Genomic DNA, 18,568 nt, shown 5'->3' with positions numbered 1-18,568 from the left:
TTACCACAGAAACAAACAAACCAACAAAAAAAAGTTGAAGTATCTTTCAGATGAGATGATGGATATGTTAATTTGCTTCCCTATAGTAAATATTTTACTATCCATGTGTATCACATACCAGACAAACACGTACACATGTTGTGTACCCTAAATATACACGATAACATTTATTTTAAAAAAGAAACCAAGGGAACTATTGCTAGAATTTGCTACACAATGAAATATAAATTTCTTACCTGTATTCCATCTTCACAAACTTCATAGCTTTTACCAACAGCATTGGGACAATCACCAGGAATTTTACTATTGGCAATGTGCTCATTAATATCTTGCCCTTAAAAAAAAAGCATTGTTTAGTTTAAGTTATTCTTTTTATGTGTGCATTATTTTCAAGCTACATATGGACTTGGCAATGTAAAATTTTTTCATTTTAACAAGTTCTCATTCTTTAGACAAAGGCAAAATTGAAAAATGATTTGAGTTTTTAGTTTCATTTTGGAAAGCAGGTTCTTAGGAATGATACATTGGAATGTTACCTGGAGTGCTGTTGAAGTTACCACAAAGACCACAAGTTGGATACTGCTTGTGAAGAGTGAGCTTTAAAAATAAATTACATGTATATGTTCATGAAATGTTAAACACATCTCAAAACAAAATGTACCCAAACCAAAGGGCCATGCCTCCTCAAATTCAATTCTATCTAAGCTGCTTACTTAGAGGTGTTGGAGGGCTTTTCCTTAAGGACCTGGTTCTGGAATTTGAATAGGTCCTAACTCCACCATTTACTATGTGTCTGAAAATATGATTTGGTGCAAAAGTAATTGCGGTATTTGCCATTTCAAAGTAACGGTCAAAACTGCAATTATTTTTGCACCAACCTAATAACTTTTTTTACTTTGCATTTCCTGAGTTTCATCATCTGTAAGATATGATTATTAATAGCATGTATTTTAAGATGTTTTGAATACTAAATGAGATAATGTTTAGTATAATGACTAATACATAGAGATTTCTCAGTAAGCCTTAGCTCTTAACTTCCCTAATAATGTATTGTTTTTGTGACTTAACTAAAGGACAAAAAGCACAGGATTACATGAAAATCATAGATAGACTTACTGAGAGTTTGTTATTGTTGTCCCACATTAAAGTCAGGATTCCTCTACGGCTATTCAGAACATTATATTCTCCATATTTTTTAATGTGAATCAACTTATTGTTATATGGTATCTGTATGCTGAAAAATATAAAATATAAGTATATGTAAAAAGGTAAGAATCATACTATTATAATATGTTTTCTGATAATTCATGTCACCCAACAATTTAGTATCCTATAGATAGAATACTTGCTGGTAAATATTAAAGGTTTTTTTATCAATTCAGAAAAAGAGAAACAGTGGCTTTTTTGAACACTGGAAGAACTTCTAAAAAACGACTAATAGATCCTTGGTGCTTTGGAGAAATTAACAGGATGAAACATTGGTTTGGTGTCAGAAAAAAATAAATTGAAATGTTCCCAAGTAGAATATCATGCCTCATTTTCTTATTCTGGAAAGTATTCAAATATGCCTTCCCTTCCAAATCTGAATTGCTCCTTCTAAAAATCATGGACTAAGAGTTTTAATCTCCTCAATTTCTAACTTATAAAATCTTAAACTTATACTTGGTGTTAAACTTGCAAATGAAAACTGAAATATCCTGAAACATTCAACAAAAATAATCGGATTTGTTGAATACACACATTTCCCATAATCTAGATAGTCAGTATACTCAAACAACAGAATTTTTTTCCGTCTTGTTATGGGAATAAATACAATATCTTACAATCCCAAATATGTCAAAGTCTTACACATTTATCAAACTCTTGGCCAATAATCAATTAAAATATCAATATGAGCATCAAAATGGGAAGAAAGTATCATCTCCCTTTTTGTCTTTTTCTTTTTTTTTTTTTTTCTTTTTTTGCTCAGGTCACTTTAAATAATTTTATATCATTTACCCAAAACACTACGGTATTTACCTTTCTCCATTAACTAAAATGGTGTCACCAAAAATAGAGATGTCGTTATTGTCAATTAGAACTGTTATTTTTTCAGTCTCACTATCATTGTTTCGTTTTATTTCAATATTGAAATCCCCTCCAGATTCAACGCAGTGACGGCAGAAAGTGTATGGGCATGAAGATTCGAACACAAAGATGCGGCCATTGAAAGATTTATATGCTCCTTTGCTCCAGGTAGATGCTTCACCTACAAAATATTCAGAGGAACATATACATAATTATTTAGAACAATTAGCATACCTTCTAGGTCTGTTTTAAAGCATTTTTGTCCTAAGGGAAATAAAATCACTGAAAGGTTCAATTCTCACAGCCACCACCTTAAATCAGTGCTTGCTTTCTTTCACTACTGCAAAGACTCACTAAAACTAGTACATGAGTACTTCTTTAGTGTACCCTAAGTTGGCTATTCCAGCTAAAATAAAGCAAGATTGAAAACATCTTGCTTCCCATAGGAAAACAAAAATTGTCTCTAATATGGGATGGAATATATGGAAGGAAGTAGTGGTTTGTTTGCTTTCTTGCTTTGCTTTTTTGGTAGAGATAGTTTTTCTAAGTCTGAATGAAGTCCCATTTATATTGAATGACGATAAAGAATTATATCATTTATCTCTATACATATAAATGTGTGTATATATGACTGTGTATAGGTATATGCATATATATGTGTGTGTGTGTATACATGTTTTCTGGAGAAAAAAATAGTACAAATGTGGTATCATTCAAATATACAATGATTAAACAGACAGATGATGGGGACATTTTCAAAACTAGTTTCAGGTTGGGCACAGTGGCTCATGCCCCTCATTTCAGCATTTTGAAAAGCTGAGGTGGGAGGATCATTCGAGGCCAGAAGTTCAAGACCTGACTGGGCAACATAGCAAGACTCTGCCTCTACCAAGAAAAAGGAATATCCAGGCATGGTGGTGCCCTCCTATAGTCTCAGTTACCCAAGAGGCTAAGGCAGGAGGATTGCTTGAGCCTAGGAGTCAGAGGTTACAGAGAGCTATGATTTTACCACTGCCCTCCAGCCTGGATGACAGAGTGAGACCTTGTAAATAAATAAATAAACAAAACTAGTTTCAAATTTTGTAAATTTGTTTCTGTGAACTCATTAGGTAGTGGCATGGGTGTAAATATATGAATGAATATCATAACCATTTTTACTTACCAATAATTGCATTTGTTTCTGAGTATTTTGGAGTTGCTTCTGGAATGTGGGATCCTTTTTCTATTCAACACAATGCATAGATTATTTCAATGTTAAGACATATATTCATTTTAAATATACAAGATATTGGAACTTCTACATGGGAACTTAAAAATTGGCATTGAAGGCCATCAATGAATTTTTTATACTGTATATTATATAACATATATAATGGATAACTCTGTGAGAGCTGGGACTTGCCAAAGTCACATACATGATTAACTCTGCAGTCCACACTTTTTCAGTATGTTCATGAATCATTAAGAGCTTATGTATTGGGGGTCCTGTACAATTACTAACATATGCTGCACCCCTTACAGAAATATTTTTCAACTTTAGAAATAAAACATTGCATGTTCATTTCTATCAGGAGCTGTGGCACAAATAGGACAGAGGTACATTTTAGTCAATCAGTCTATTATCTAATACTAATAATTTATCTATATATGAGGAAAAGTCAATTCTCCCACTCACAGGGAAAAATCTGTATACTTTAAAACTTTACATTTCCCATGATTGTTTATATCTAATGACCCTGGTATGTAACCAAGTAAATTTATATTCAATCGTAGGGTAAAGCCTAAAAACAAGCAACAACAATAACAAAAGTGGATGTTTTGATAGAATTGTAAACTCTTTTCCAAAATGCTCTTTATCATCTATCTTGAAGTTTCTTCTCTTTACTACAGGTTGTATTTACTCAGACTGAGTGGAAACAGATTGAACTCCTAATTTGTTTATGCAGGCATTTTAAAAATACCATGTCTAAAATAGTAAAGGAGTTGTAATATGTTTTATTCAAATTCCCTTAAAATGTGGTTTAATCTCTCTTATTCATGAAATTGTTTCAAATACTTAGTTGGCCATCTAAACTTTAGTATCCAAAGAGAAGTAGCACTTAAGAGCTCAATATGAGAAAAAATAGTAACAAGTCCTAGTAAATCAATAATCAGCAGAACATTACAACATTGTAAGTGTATGTATGTGTGTGTGTATGTATATCTTTTTAAACACCCAAAGTCATAAATCAGATTACCTGGAGTATTGAGTGGTCCAGACGTACTGTATTCAGACGAGTTTGTGACACCTATTCAATACAAAATGATTAAGCTATTTTGTGTGTATAATTTTACTTGGTGAAGTGATTTTTAAAGAAAATCTGATGGATAGACCATAGATCCTAGTCCAGCAATGCTAATGCTAGCAGACTAAGACCGTGTAAAACTGTACAAGAAAAAAAAAAATGTCAACTCAAAACTTTGCTGGAGTAAGAAAATTAAATGCCTTGCCTCTAAATTAACTGACACCAAATCAATTTTTTTCTAGATCATTTGTCTTAAAACTTGTCAAGGGTAAGAGGAAAAGGTTCATTAGACAAAGTTCTAGGTCTCCTATCCCACTGTCAACCAAACTATTTCCCATTCTGAATTGTTTTACTTTTAGGAAACCTGGGTACTATTTCAAGAGGTCAATTAAACAAAAGATTCTGCACTCACAGAAACTAGAAATATGAAAAACACTAATCTAAATGAACTGACACCTTCATTAATGTCAACAGATTCAGACTTCCCATTGCAAAGCCACTAGATTTACTGCCATTAGAAACACTACCAAAAATAACACTACTTAATAAAGTCTATCTCACATGGAAAAATCAAAGCAGTTAAAATCTAACATCCAAATAGCAAAAAAAAAAAAAAAAAAAAAAAAATCATCAAATCAGTAACCACTCCACACTAAGAAACATAAAATATAACTATTCTGAATACGTTTCTCAGGAAGAAAACCTAAATTTGAATACCTGAGCTAATGGCAGCCTAGCTGGAGTTCCTAAATTAGGTGTCTTTGAAACCGTTTGTAACAACTGTGATTTTTTAAAAATCCATGTCAATAAATAATAAACGAATTTCTTAGTTCTTTGGAAGTGTTGACTTCAAAATTGACGACCAAAGTTTAAGAACAACCAAAATTAAAATTATTATTTCTGTATGACCAAGCCTTTCTTGGAATAGGTTAATTGATAGTCAATCCCGTGTCACGTCAACCATTACTACACTAAACTGTATCTCTTGCTAATTACATTTCACTTTTTAAGAAAAAGATATTAATCCTGAAGCTGAGTTCTAAAGATGAATCCTGAATATTTTCCAGAACCTCCATTTTACTGTAAGTGATCCACTGTGCCCAGTTCTATTGTCATCTACTCTAATGGTTCCCAGGACGTTCCAGCCCTGGTAACAGCATCAAAACAGTTTCTGCATCAAGAGTACATATTATTTTAAAATTTTTTACTACAAATTCCAAGACCATGCAATTGAATGTTTTCATTAAGTGGAAATATTAAAATGTATAAGGATTTCAAAAGTGGATGCAAGTCTTACTCTTCTCAGCAATGGGCTTGCAAAGAAAACTAAAGCCGCCAAGTCCTGATTCGGGATACAAAGTTTGAGACCAACAGTTCAGCTGCTACTTTATCTCTTCAACTGACTCCAAATCAATTTTACATAAAGGCAACAAAAAGAATTCTACATTGATATACTCACAGCCATGAAACCAGTTCCACATCTTACGCCAACAAATGTTAAACATCATTTGCCTGATTATATCTAAGAATATTTCAACATTCGAGAATGCAGAATTCCTTTTAAATTACTATTAATAATGTTTACAATTTTTATTGTCATTGTAAGATGTTTCTTAGAATTCTGATTTTCTGATAATCGGAAATCTCAATGCCTATGCCATAGGAATAAGATCCAGTAACATTGCTTCCATTATCACAGGTACCTGAACCACTAAGGCCAGTTTCACCAAATTCATTTAGTCCAGAAGCACCAACACCAAGGCCATCTGTACCCTTACTTCCTCCACTACTTCCAGAACCAGAAGACCAAGTGTTTCCTCCTAATGGAAAATCAAAATATGATTAAAAGAAATAAAGAAGAAAGAAATTTATTGGAATTTCTTGGAAACAGAGTCCAGGTTAGGATACCTGAGTCACGGACATCAGATCCAGGACTCAAGTTTCCAGCCTCAGCAGGTTCACTGCTTCTCTTTCTATTCCCACCAGTTCTACTGACTTCAAATCCATGTTGATCAGATGACCCCAATATGACTCCTGAATCTTCAGAGATATCACTAGAATTTTCAAACCCGTTTCTTGCACTTGAGTCACCTGTTGAATACAAAATTATGATCACTAGAATTACTTTCAATGCATACCATGATTCAGAATTGTCCGTGCACAGAAATTAACAATCAGTACCTAGCACTATAGCCTCTAGAACTACCTACTCCATTTCCATCGAAATCTTTACTACTATTGCAATTGTCACCAAATTGATTTAAACCAGAATCTCTAAAGTCAAATTCAGCTCCACCCTTCATTTATCCAAGCCCAAATTCAAACAACCATGACTTTCCCACTGGTGAATAAATAAAATGTTAGTAAAATAATGGATGAAAGGTTGAAATCAATTTAGATTTCACCAGAGCAGAGTCCAGGACTAAACCACCTGTGCCACTGACATGAGATTTACTGCTGCTCTGCTCATTCCAACCAGAGCCACTTCTTCCAAATCCCTTTTGACCAAATTTCTCCAAACCAAAACCCAAATTTTCTCATACATCACACAAAAAAATCCCTTTTTTATTGTTCTGGTACCAATTACATTATATAAAATGATTATCATCAGAATGCATTTCAATAAGTTTATGATTCAAACTTTTATGCAAATAAATTAAATATTGATACCTAACCACCGGAACTAGATTCTCTTGTAACTTTTATTCCATTTTCACTAAGCTCATTATCACCAAATTTCCTTGAATCAGAATACCTAAAGTCAAATCCAGCTCCAAGTTTTTTTCCTCCAAGTCCAAATTCAAGAGACTCAAGCATTCCCACTAACAGAAAATCAAAATAGTTTTAAATAAATGAATATTTGGAATTCAGGTGTTTATCTCAGGAACAGAAACTGGCTAGAATACCTGGGCTACTGGCATCAGATCCAAAACCTTTGAATCCAGCCTCAGCAGATACACTGCCACTCAATCCATTCCCTCCAATTTCATTGATTCCAAATCCCTCTTGACCAGAATCCCATAAATTGGATATCGAATTTCGAGAGCCACCACCAACAAATTGATTCTCACTTCTTAAACTGGTATCACCTGCAGAATATAAAATAATTGTCATGGTGTATTGAAACTATTTTATGATTGAGACATTTTTATGCACAAAAGTCGGATATTAATACCTAGATCAATGGAAACAGATCCTCCAGAACTACTCATTTGATTTCCTTCAACTGTTTTGCTACTAATGCCACTGTCACCAAATGAATTCGAATCAGAAACTTCAAAACCAAATGCAGCGTCACCTTTCCCTGCTCCAAGTTTCAAACCAGAATAACCAGTTCCAACTAATGGAAAAAATCAAAATATGATTAAAGTTAATATTAATTAATTAATCTCTTTGCTATTAAGTGACATTAAAATAAAAGTATTTTAACCAGTTAATGAACTGAATCAATCTAAAATTTTGAGGAGTGAGTCTTGTTGGAATACCTGAGCTACCTGCATCAGATCCAAAGACTATGGTTTCACCCCCAGCAGATCCGCTGCCTCTAGTTTCACTCCCATCAGCTCTACCGACTTCCAATCCCTTTTCATCAGACGTCCCCCAACCAAATCCCACATTCAGAGAAGCACCACTGCTACTAACGCCAGCACCAGATCTTGTGTTGGTGCTATCTGCTGAAAACAGAAAAAGAAAGAAAAATAGAAAAAAAATCATTGTGGCCAAGGGAGTATTTTAACACATCTTATGATTCTTTATTTTGATGCAAAAACCTGAATAGTAATATCCACATCACTGGAACTTGATTTCCAGTGTTCTGTATTTCATTTTCACCATAGCCTTTTGTTGAAGACCACTGACAACAACTGAGCCAGAATTTCCAAAACCAAATCCCAATTCATTCTTCCTTTCACCACCAACTCCAAAATCAAAAGCCAAAATGTTTCTGCCTAATGAAAAATTAAACTGTTATTGAGAGTAATATACAAAGAATAAGAATTATTTGCATTTTGTATTAATAGTCTCTCAATCAGAATTCCTTAGTCACTGACAGAAGCACCAAGTTCTGTGGATTTACCACCAGTGAACTCCTTGTTTTTCCTGTTTCTACCAATGTCCATGTCTTTTATGGTAAATTGTTCTAAATCAAAAATACCTAGAGTTACTATACTTTCTTGACACTCACTTCCTTCATTGTCTCTAGTTTCTGAATATGAAATGCTATTCATCCATACTTTTGTAAATTTATTTTCTCCAGCCTTCTTTTTCAAGAAAACTAGTTCAAATATGAGTAATGGAATTTTAAAAGTTAATGTGGTAGATGTCATTCAAACCCAAGAGCACAAGATTTATCTGTTCCAGATGACAAAACCTGTGAACAAGAGAGGTTAAATGGTTTCCCCAAAGGTTAGTGTGAAAGACTGGGGATAGAAACTCTTTGTCCCAGGTCTAAGCTCCTGGGAAGCTTCAAACCTACTTGCCTCTTCACTAAATTGTTTAAACTGCTGATTTCTGTTGAAGTTAATATAGATTTTTGATGAACCAGACAAAGAGTTTACAAATATTTTTCATGAATTCCTCTAACATTAAATCTGTATTTGTCCAAGAAAACCACCAATTCTTGCTTTGCTAATTAAATCAGTCAGTTAATTGATTATTCTGACAAAAGCATAAACTAAGAAACAACATAGAATGCCTGTTTCCCTGGCAGCAGAATCAAAGTCAGCTAATCCATTTACTGCACCTACATCTAATACATTTTGATCGGGGACCCCTACCAATTTTATTTTGATTTGAAGCAGTACCACCAAACAGTACCATCTGCTGAACTGATTTCATCCACCAAAATACAATCATTACCACAGAAAAGTTGTATTCATTCATACAATACAAGAAAGTAATCCCTGCACACTGCTTGAATCAGAGCTGCATTTTAGTTTCTGATATAATCCTTGATGTCCCTTATTCCATATCTTTCCATGTATATTTCTATGTAGTAGAATCAGGAGTAAGAATGGCAACCAATTTATCATGAGATTTGAAAGATTCCATAAGAAAGATGAAGCTTTGGGGCCGTTGATGATAAGCTTTTATTGTGCTCTACGGAACATGAGAAAATGACTAACACCTAATGTAAACAAGAGTAGATGGATCTGTCTTATCTCCTTAGTCCTACTGAGTTTGTCAGTCCCAAAGCAGGTGAGTGGAAAATAAAAAACTTGGTATCCTTCATAAAGATACTACATCCAAAGCTGTTTCTGCCTTTTCACCTCAGAGACAAAACTATTAATTTTTAATGTAAAATATAGAATTTATTTTCCTCACTGGGACTGCTTCCTTCCCATTTTGTAGAGGTACAAACTATAGAGATTTCAGGGGCCAGGCAAGTATAGTAAAAATTTGAGTAGAACAGTAGGAAAAATTGTATTGAACCAGCAAGACCCCAACTCACCTAAAGAAATTTAAATTTTTTCCCCCAAAAAACAAAATTGCAGGCCACAAACTGCTTAGGAACTCTTCCTTATCATATCACTCAGCAAACCGGGTATATAAGTTCAGTAGAGAATCTTGATATGGAAAATCAATTGTGGTTAGATACAGAAACATGAGTGGAGAGAACCTACTCTACATTTGGGCCCAGGAATCATTTTTGATTATTAACTTATACAGTAAAAAATGCCAGAAAAATAAATCATCATTAGAATAATAATACCAAGTATGAAGAGCACATATGAAAATAATTATCAGGAGAACAATTAATTTAATGTATACATCTTTACCAAAATTCTCTAAAGACAGAATTTATCACTCTCATTGGCCCTGAAATCAGTGCTTTTAGAGTAGCTCTGACTATTAAAGCCATGTGCTTCAAACAAAAGAAAGATTCTCGGATTATCCAAAATGACAACCAAAAGCACTTGTTTGCTAGGTACATATTTTTTCTGGAACAGTACCTGCTGGGCTGTCTTCTGACCTTGAATTCCCAGCATCCCGACGTTCTCTGGACTTGTCTTCAGCCTCTCCTGTAGCACCAAATTCAAAGCTAAAGAGTGACTTTTTTCTGTCTGAGTCACCAGAGGATGGACTACCATAAAAAAAGTCACCTACAGTGAAGAAAAAAAATTTACATTGCTAGCACAGACTAAAAAGGTAGTCTAATTATGACACCATAAAGAGCCACATTTTATTTTCAGTAGGTCTCATTATCCTGACAACACTTGGAACAACATACACCACTGGTTGACTTAATCACCTTATCTGTATCTTTTGTCATGTTTCTAAAACTTCAATCGAGGAGAATCGAGCTATGAAGATTCAATAATAATTGATGTGTACTAGATACGCTTCTCCTGGGCAGAGCAGAAACTCCCCAGTCTGCTTCCTTCCCCATTCCTAAGCCCCAAGTTCCAGCATCCCATTTCCCCCAATCAAAATTTTCTGCCTTGTTGAATCCACATTGTCCTTGGCTACTGTTCCTTATAGCTGATAAAATTGAGATGACATGCCTGATTCTCTTTTCTGTATTTCTGCAAGGAAGAAAGCATGTAAACACTTACTCATGAAGTAATTGTACTATCCACCTCCTTAAGTTTCATCTCAATGAGTCACACTCTGACAACTTAAAATTGTAACCTCACTCCATTGTTACACTCCCAGTTACCATTATATTATTCTATTTTATCCCACAGATTTGTCACCTTGTAATATACAAGGTAAAATATATCCCCTTGTGATACACCTTTTATCACTGTCTTTAATACTTATGGAGTATTGACTGTATCCTTCTTGCACATTTTAAGCTCCATAAACTCAAGTTTTCTTTGCCTGTTCTATTGAGAGAGGGATTTCAGGTGTCTAGACCAGTGCCTCAACAATAGAGGGCACTCAGTATTTATTTAATAAATGTAGTCACCAACAAAGACCACTTCTTAAGGTAATAAACACCTTGTTACATGAAGTATATATGCTTTCTATCATGCCATTTGTATATTTTTTGAAATCTCTATATAAAATTTAAATATTTCAGAATTATTAACATATTAACTGTAATATTCCTGTAGAGTTGTGGCAGACATAAATTTTGGTCACCAAATAGACAAAAAAATGAAGTGAATGATTTGTAAGTAACACTTGAAGACTATGTAATCACAAATACAAATAAAATAAGTGGCTTAATTCTGCATTAAAATAAGGAAAGAGACTTCTCCCTCCACAAATACCTTTTCTTTGATCATTTCCTGAAGAAAACTTGTGAGTACTTTCTCTAGCTCTCTGAAATGTACATAGACATTTTTAAAGACTAAATAAACACCCCGAGAATGTTTCTTCAAGGGGCGGGGGCCAACACTTTGAAATGTAGTCATGAAGGAAGATGCTTCCCTATATCCTAAATTCCTGGGAGGTAGGAGCCTAACTTCCACTGGTGTTTGGCTACAAATCATAAACCTACCTCCGGTCATAATACACAAGAAACTTCTTTTTTCTTTTAAAAGCAATCAGCAAACACAGGTGGTTACCCAAACCACCATGCAAATGTAGGATGAACCGTATGGCTAATGATGCTATCAAATCCACTCGAGAACTAGTTATTTCTTATATTCATAACTTACATGTAATGGGTTTTATCTGCTTGTTTTATAAAAGAGAAATATTTCTGTGTGTCTGCAATCTTTTTAGTGAGATGCCTGTCAGGACAGGTTTTCAGAGGGGGCAGGAGATCATTTTTAAAGACATTTCCCCAACAACCTCTCTTGGAATTCTTAGCCATTTTCCATGTTTCTATCAAGTGTATCTCTACTTTTCTAAAGCAAATAGTAAAAATAAAATATGTCTGTGATTATGAGAATAGTCAAAATAATAATCTATTATGTAGTATTAGGGAAAGGCATTCAACATTTAAGAGATTTTTAAATTATAAAATGTGCATGTAGGCGTTTGTTTTAGGACTAAAACAATGTTTAAATTATGAATAGCCAATATATACTATTGTTTAATTACCTAACCCTTCAACCACTGCTACCTGTACTACTCTTCCTATATACAGTATTTCGCCTCTTTCTCTCCTCTTTCCCTCTATCTACCCTTCTTCACTATACACTCTTCTTCTTTTTCTCTTTTACCATCTTTCTCATTGTCTTTTTCAATGTCATGTAGTTTCAGAGCTGCACCTTAATATATAAATATTTTAGTTTGCTGGCAAAGCAGAAGGAAGCAAAGCAGTATTCAGTCACAGCAAAAGTATAAACTCTTAATGCAAACCCATCTGGTTCCTCCATTTGCAATTGGTAGCCTTGGATAGTAGCTCTCTTGCTCTCAGGCAACAGGGATTCTTGTTCTGTTCTAACCACATCTTCCTCTGGCCTTCCTGAGGTCATGACACTCATCAGAGAGCACAGAATACAGGCCAAGAGTGAAGGGATCATGCCTACCCAGAGCCTGTGCTATCCCAGTCTCCCTTTCTGGATCACATTTTAGGGCCCCAGGGCTGCAGTCCCTAGTTTACTACATGGGCATGCATAGGCATGTTTCCTAAGACCTTCTTCTCCAGGTGAGACCACATTGCAAATACAATCCCCTAGGTCTGAGGGATGGGGAAGGAGTGGTCAGTGTGCAGAAGGAGATGGACTGAGATAGAAAAGCTGGGATGTCCCTCCCAGTATGCGAATAAGCCAGAGACGGAAGGAGCATGACTGTGGGGACCTCAGCTAGGGCGCAGTCAACATTGATCTTGCATTGAATTCCAATAAACCCGAAAATCCTGCATTGGATCCTGCCTTCCAGGTTTTCACAAGTGTACTTTTGTCAAGGTAGAAAAAGCAACACATTTTATGTCCTATTATGTTTCTTTTTGGTAACTTTTAATTATGTATATACCTGCATTTATACTCTTGACCATGACTGTGCCCTTGGCCTGTCCTTGGCTAACCAAATTAACATTTCTAAAACAAAGTTTCTTTAAACAAAGTTTATTTCACCATTAAATGGACACTACATAATATATGCGGATAAAATATTGCCAAACTCACGAAAAGAGTTTTTTATGTCCTGCCTAAAGATATTACAACCACACCCCTACACCCAAAGCTTTTTCTGCCTTTTTATTACATGGACTCAGATATCAACTTTTCATATAAAATATTGAAGTTGTTTATTTCACTGAGCCTCTTTCTTTCCCATGTAGAGGTATAAACTCTAAAGATTTCAGAGACGAGGCAAGTACATTGAAAGTTTAAATAGGCCAGCAGGGAAAGATATGTCAAACGAGATTAAATGTCTCACCTAAAGATACTTAAAATTTTTCTTTAAAAAAATAAATAAATAAAAATAAATTGCAGTCTACACACTGTTTAGAAACTTGGCTTTATGCTACTATTTAGTAAACTAAGTGTGTAAGAGAGAATCCTAGTGTAGAAAATGAATGGTGATTAGATTATAGAAATGTGAATGGAGAGATTCTACAGTACATTTGGGTCCAGGAAGCATTTTAAATAATTAATTTATATACTGAAATTGGTCATAATAACAATAAAGATACTAAATATAAAGATAGAATTAAAAATAAATTTTATCAGGACCATAATTAATTTAATGTAAACTTTTTTACCACAATTCTCTAAAGACAGAATTTATCACTCTCATTGGCCCTGGAAATAGTGTCTTTAGGGTTTCCACTATTTCTATGCAGGCTTTGTCTTCAATAAAATGTAGGGTATCAGATTATCCAAAATGAAAATCAAGAGTACTTGCTTGCTAAGTACGTATGTTTTTCTGGAACAGTACCTGGTGGGGTGTCTTCTGACTTTGAACTTCCGTCATCCTGACGGTCTCTGAACTTGTCTTCAGCCTTTCCTGGAGCACCAAGTCCTAAGCTAAAGAGTGGCTTTTTCCTGTCTGAGTCATCAGAGGATGAACTACTGTAAAAAAAGCCACCTACAGCAAATGACAGAAGATGTTATTTGAAAACAGCATTATCAGCACAGAATATAAAAGTCATTTGATTATGACATTATGAAAAGCCACATTTTATTTTGTATAAATCCCATTTTCCTAGCAGCACTTGAAAACATATACCACTGGGACTTAATCATCTAATCCAAACATTTTGGAAGTTCCTAATCTGATCTATGGAAGTCTCACTCTGGCCTTCCTTGGGTCATGATGCTCCCCAGAGAGCAGAGGCTACAGGCTGAGGGTGAAGAAGACATGCCTACCTAGAGTCTGTGTCATCCCCTACCCCATTTCTGGACCATGTCCTAAGTCCCTAGGGCTACAGACAAACCGATGATCTGGGCCTACATGAGCATCTTTCCCAAGACCTTCTTTACCAGGTGAGACCACATTACACTGATTGAAACCCTAGGTCTGAAGGATGGACAGGGGATGGCCAGAGTGTGGAAGAAGATGGACTGAAATAGTAAAACTAGGGCATCCCTCTCAGTATGGGAGTAAGCAGGAGATAGAAAGAGAGGGGCTGTAGGGACCTTGCCTAGGGCACAGCCAACCTTATTGAATTCCAATAAACATGAAAATTCTACATTGGAACCTGCCTTCCAGGTTGTCACAAATATATTGTTGTCAAGGAAGGGGAAAAAAGTATTTTATGTACTATTTTGTTCTTTTATTTATAACTTTTAATTTTGTGTATACCTGCATTTATACTCCTGACCCCTGACTGTGCCCTTGGCCTGTTAAACAAAGTAACACTTCTAAAACAAAGTTCCCTTAAACAAAATTTATTTTACTATTAAATGAAGACTACATAATGAATGTGCATAAAATAGTATCAACCTCATGGAAAGATACACAATTTTATGTCCTGCCTAAGATATCATAACCACACCCCCACACCCAAAGCGGTTACTGCCTTTTCATTACATGAACTCAAATATTAAATTTTCATATAAAATATTGAAAGTATTTATTTCACTGGACTTCCTTCTTTCTCTTTTTTGTAGAGGTACAAACCATACAGATTTCAGGACCAGGAAAATAAAGAAAAAGTTTGGACTGGCCAGGGGGAAGAAATGTGTTAAACAAGTGATAATGGTTTGGCTCTGTTGCCACTCAGATCTCATCTTGAGTTGTAGTTCCCATAATCCCCATATGTGGTGGGAGGGACCAAGTGGGAGGTAACTGAATCATGGGTGCAGTTTCCCCCATGCTATTCTTGTGATAACGAGTAAGTTCTCAAGATCTGATGGTTTTATGAGGGACTTGCCCCTTCACTCAGCTCTCATTCTTCTCTCTCCTGTTGCCACGTGAAGAAGGATGTGTTTGTTTCCCCTTCTGCCATGCTTGTAACTTTCCTGAGGCCTCCTCAGCCGTGCAGAATTGTGAGTCAATTAAACCTCTTTTATTTATAAATTACCCAGTCTTGGATATTTCTTCATAGCAGCATGAGAATAAACTAACACAAAAAGAGATGAAATACCTCACCTAAAGACATTTAAAATTTTATACAACAAGAGATGAAATACCTCACGTAAGGACACTAAAAATTTTTCCTCCCCAAAAAATTGCAGGCCATGAACTTTTTAGAAACTCTGCTTTATAATATTGTTTAGCAAATTAAGGGTGTAATTTAAAAAGAGAATCCTAATGTAGGAAGTGAATGGTGGTTAGATTACAGAAATGTGAATAGAGAGATCTTATACTACATTTGGGTCCAGGAAGCACTTTAAATTATTAATTTATATGCTGAAATATATTATAATAACAATTAAGATACTACATATAAAGATAGCATACAAAATAAATATCACCAGGACAATAATTATTGTAAACCTCTTTGCCAGAATTCTCTAAAGACAGAATTTAGCACTCTCTTTGGAGATAGCATTAGTGCCTATAGGGTCTTCACATTTCTATTAAGGCTATGTCTTCAATAAAACAAAGGTTATCATATTATCCAAAAAAAAAAAAATGCTTGCTATGTAAGTGTATTCTCTGTAACAGTACCTGCTGAGGTGTCTTCTGACCTTGAACTCCCAACATCCTGATGTCTGGACTTGTCTTCAGCTTCTCCTGGAGAACCAAATTCCAAGCTAAAGAGTGGCTTTTTTCTGTCCAAGTCACCAGAGGATGAACTACCATAAGAGAAGCCACCTACAGCAAATAACAGAAGATTTTATTTGAAAACAGCATTGTTAGCACAGACTATAAAAGCGGTCTGATTATGACACTAAGAAAAGCCACTTTTTTATTTTATACAAGTCTTATTATTCTGGCGGCACTTGAACAACCTATACCACCTATCCATGTCTTTTTGTCATGGTTCTAAGACCTTAAGGAAGAGAGGAGAATCGAGCTGTGGAAATTCAATCATTGATGTGTGCTAGAGGGACTCTTCTTCTCCTGGACAGAGCAGAAACTCCCCAATCTGCTTTCTTCCCCATTCATAAGTCCCAAGTTCCAGCATCCCACCTCTTCCCACTGCTATTGTTTAGGAGTTTGTCTCCCCACAACCCATGTTGAAATTTGATCCCTGTAATGGAGGTAGGGCCTGTTGGGAAGTGTTTGGGTCATGTGGGCAAACCCCTCAGGAATAGCTTGGTGTTGTCCTCCTGGTAATGAATGAGCTATTGCTCTGTTAGTTCCCACAGAACTGTCATTCCTCATCTCTCTCTCTTTTTCTTGCTCTCTCATGGTGCACAGGCTAGCTGCCCTTGGCTGTTGCCATGAGCGGAAGCACCCAGAGACCCTCACCAGAAGTAAAGGCTGGTGCCATGCTTCTTATACAGCCTTCAAATACAGGAGATGAATAACCCCCATTCTTCATAAATTACCCAGCCTCAGATATTTCCTTATGGATAGCAAGGCAAATAAACTTAGATGCCCAGCAAAATACTCTGCTATGTTGAATCCACTCTGTCCTTGGCTACTGTTCCTTATAACTGACAAAATTAAGTTAACATATCTGACTCTCTTTTCTGTATTCCTGCAAAGACGTAACCATTTACTCATAAATTAATTGTAGAGTTAGCCTCTTTCAAGTCTCAGCTTAAATTTCACCTCAATGAGGCACACTCTGACCAGTTAAAACTGCAACTCCACCCCCACCATTATACTCTCAGTTACCACTATATTTAATATTACTCTATTTTATCCCACAGATTTTATCGCCTTGTAATATAACATGTTTACTGCTTATAATGTTTTTTGTTTATTGACTGTATCCTTCCAGGTTTTAAGCTGCAAAAACTCAATGTTTCTTTGCCTGTTTAATTCACTCAAGTATCCCAGGTGATGAGAGCAGTGCCTGAACTACAGAGGACACCCAATTCATATTTATTTAGTAAATACATTCACCAACAAGATTACTTTTAAGAGAAGAAATACTGTCTTACATGATGCATATGTGCTTTCCGTCATTCCCTTTATTTTTTTAATCTTTACAATAAAATTGAAATGCTTTAGAATTAATGTCATAATAATGATGATATTCCTGTAAAGTTGTGGAAGACATACATTTTGATCAATGAATAGAGAAGAGAATGAAGCACATCACTTGTAAGTAAAATTTGAAGAATAAGTAAGAGCAAATATAAGTAAAACTAAGTAGTTTAATTCTCCATATTCAAAATAGGAGATGAGATTTCTCTCCCTACACACTTTTGCTTAGATTATTTACTTTAGAAAACTTGTGTTTTCAGCCGGGCACGGTGGCTTATGCCTGTAATCCCAGCACTTTGGGAGGCTAAGGCGGACAGATCACAAGGTCAGGAATTCAAGACCAGCCTGGCCAACATGGTGAAACCCTGTCTCTACCAAAAATACAAAAATTAGCTGGGTGTGGTGGCGCATGCCTGTAGTCCCAGCTACCAGGGAGGCTGAGGAATGAGAATCGCTTGAGCCCAGGAGGTGGAGTTTGCAGCGAGCCAAGACTGCACCACCCTACTCCAACCTGGCGACAGAGTGAGACTCCCTCTCAAAAAAAAAAAAGAAAAGAAAAGAAAGAAAGAAAAGAAAACTTGTGACTTATTTCTCTACCTCTCTGAAATGTATATAAATATTTTTAAAGACTGGATAAGCACCCCAAGAATGTTTCCCCAAGGGCCTGGCACCATCACTTTGACATGTCATCACAGAGGAAGATAACTTCCCATCTCCTAGGTTCCTGGGAGGTAGGAGCCTAACTTCAGCTAGTGCCTGGTTACAAATTGCAAACCTACCTCCAGTCATAAGATACAAGAAATTTATTTTTTTTCTTTTAAAGACAA

General features: G+C 35.5%; 1 protein-coding gene across 1 annotated transcript in view; it reads right to left on the bottom strand.

Annotated features, from left to right (window-relative positions):
- MUC19 (mucin 19, oligomeric) overlaps positions 1-18,568 on the bottom strand; it is a 236,587-nt gene that overhangs the window by 192,936 nt on the left and 25,083 nt on the right. Inside the window, 14 exon segments of the mRNA XM_073021301.1 lie at positions 237-334; positions 537-597; positions 1,117-1,234; positions 2,020-2,248; positions 3,230-3,289; positions 4,305-4,355; positions 6,131-6,172; positions 6,261-6,443; positions 7,259-7,441; positions 7,528-7,692; positions 7,838-8,023; positions 10,304-10,453; positions 14,130-14,279; positions 16,308-16,454. Coding sequence (XP_072877402.1) covers positions 237-334; positions 537-597; positions 1,117-1,234; positions 2,020-2,248; positions 3,230-3,289; positions 4,305-4,355; positions 6,131-6,172; positions 6,261-6,443; positions 7,259-7,441; positions 7,528-7,692; positions 7,838-8,023; positions 10,304-10,453; positions 14,130-14,279; positions 16,308-16,454 — 1,823 coding nt within the window.

Source organism: Chlorocebus sabaeus, chromosome 11 (genome assembly GCF_047675955.1).
Source record: "Chlorocebus sabaeus isolate Y175 chromosome 11, mChlSab1.0.hap1, whole genome shotgun sequence".
Classification (NCBI taxonomy): domain Eukaryota; kingdom Metazoa; phylum Chordata; class Mammalia; order Primates; family Cercopithecidae; genus Chlorocebus; species Chlorocebus sabaeus.
This window is presented reverse-complemented; position numbering and strand designations above follow the sequence as displayed.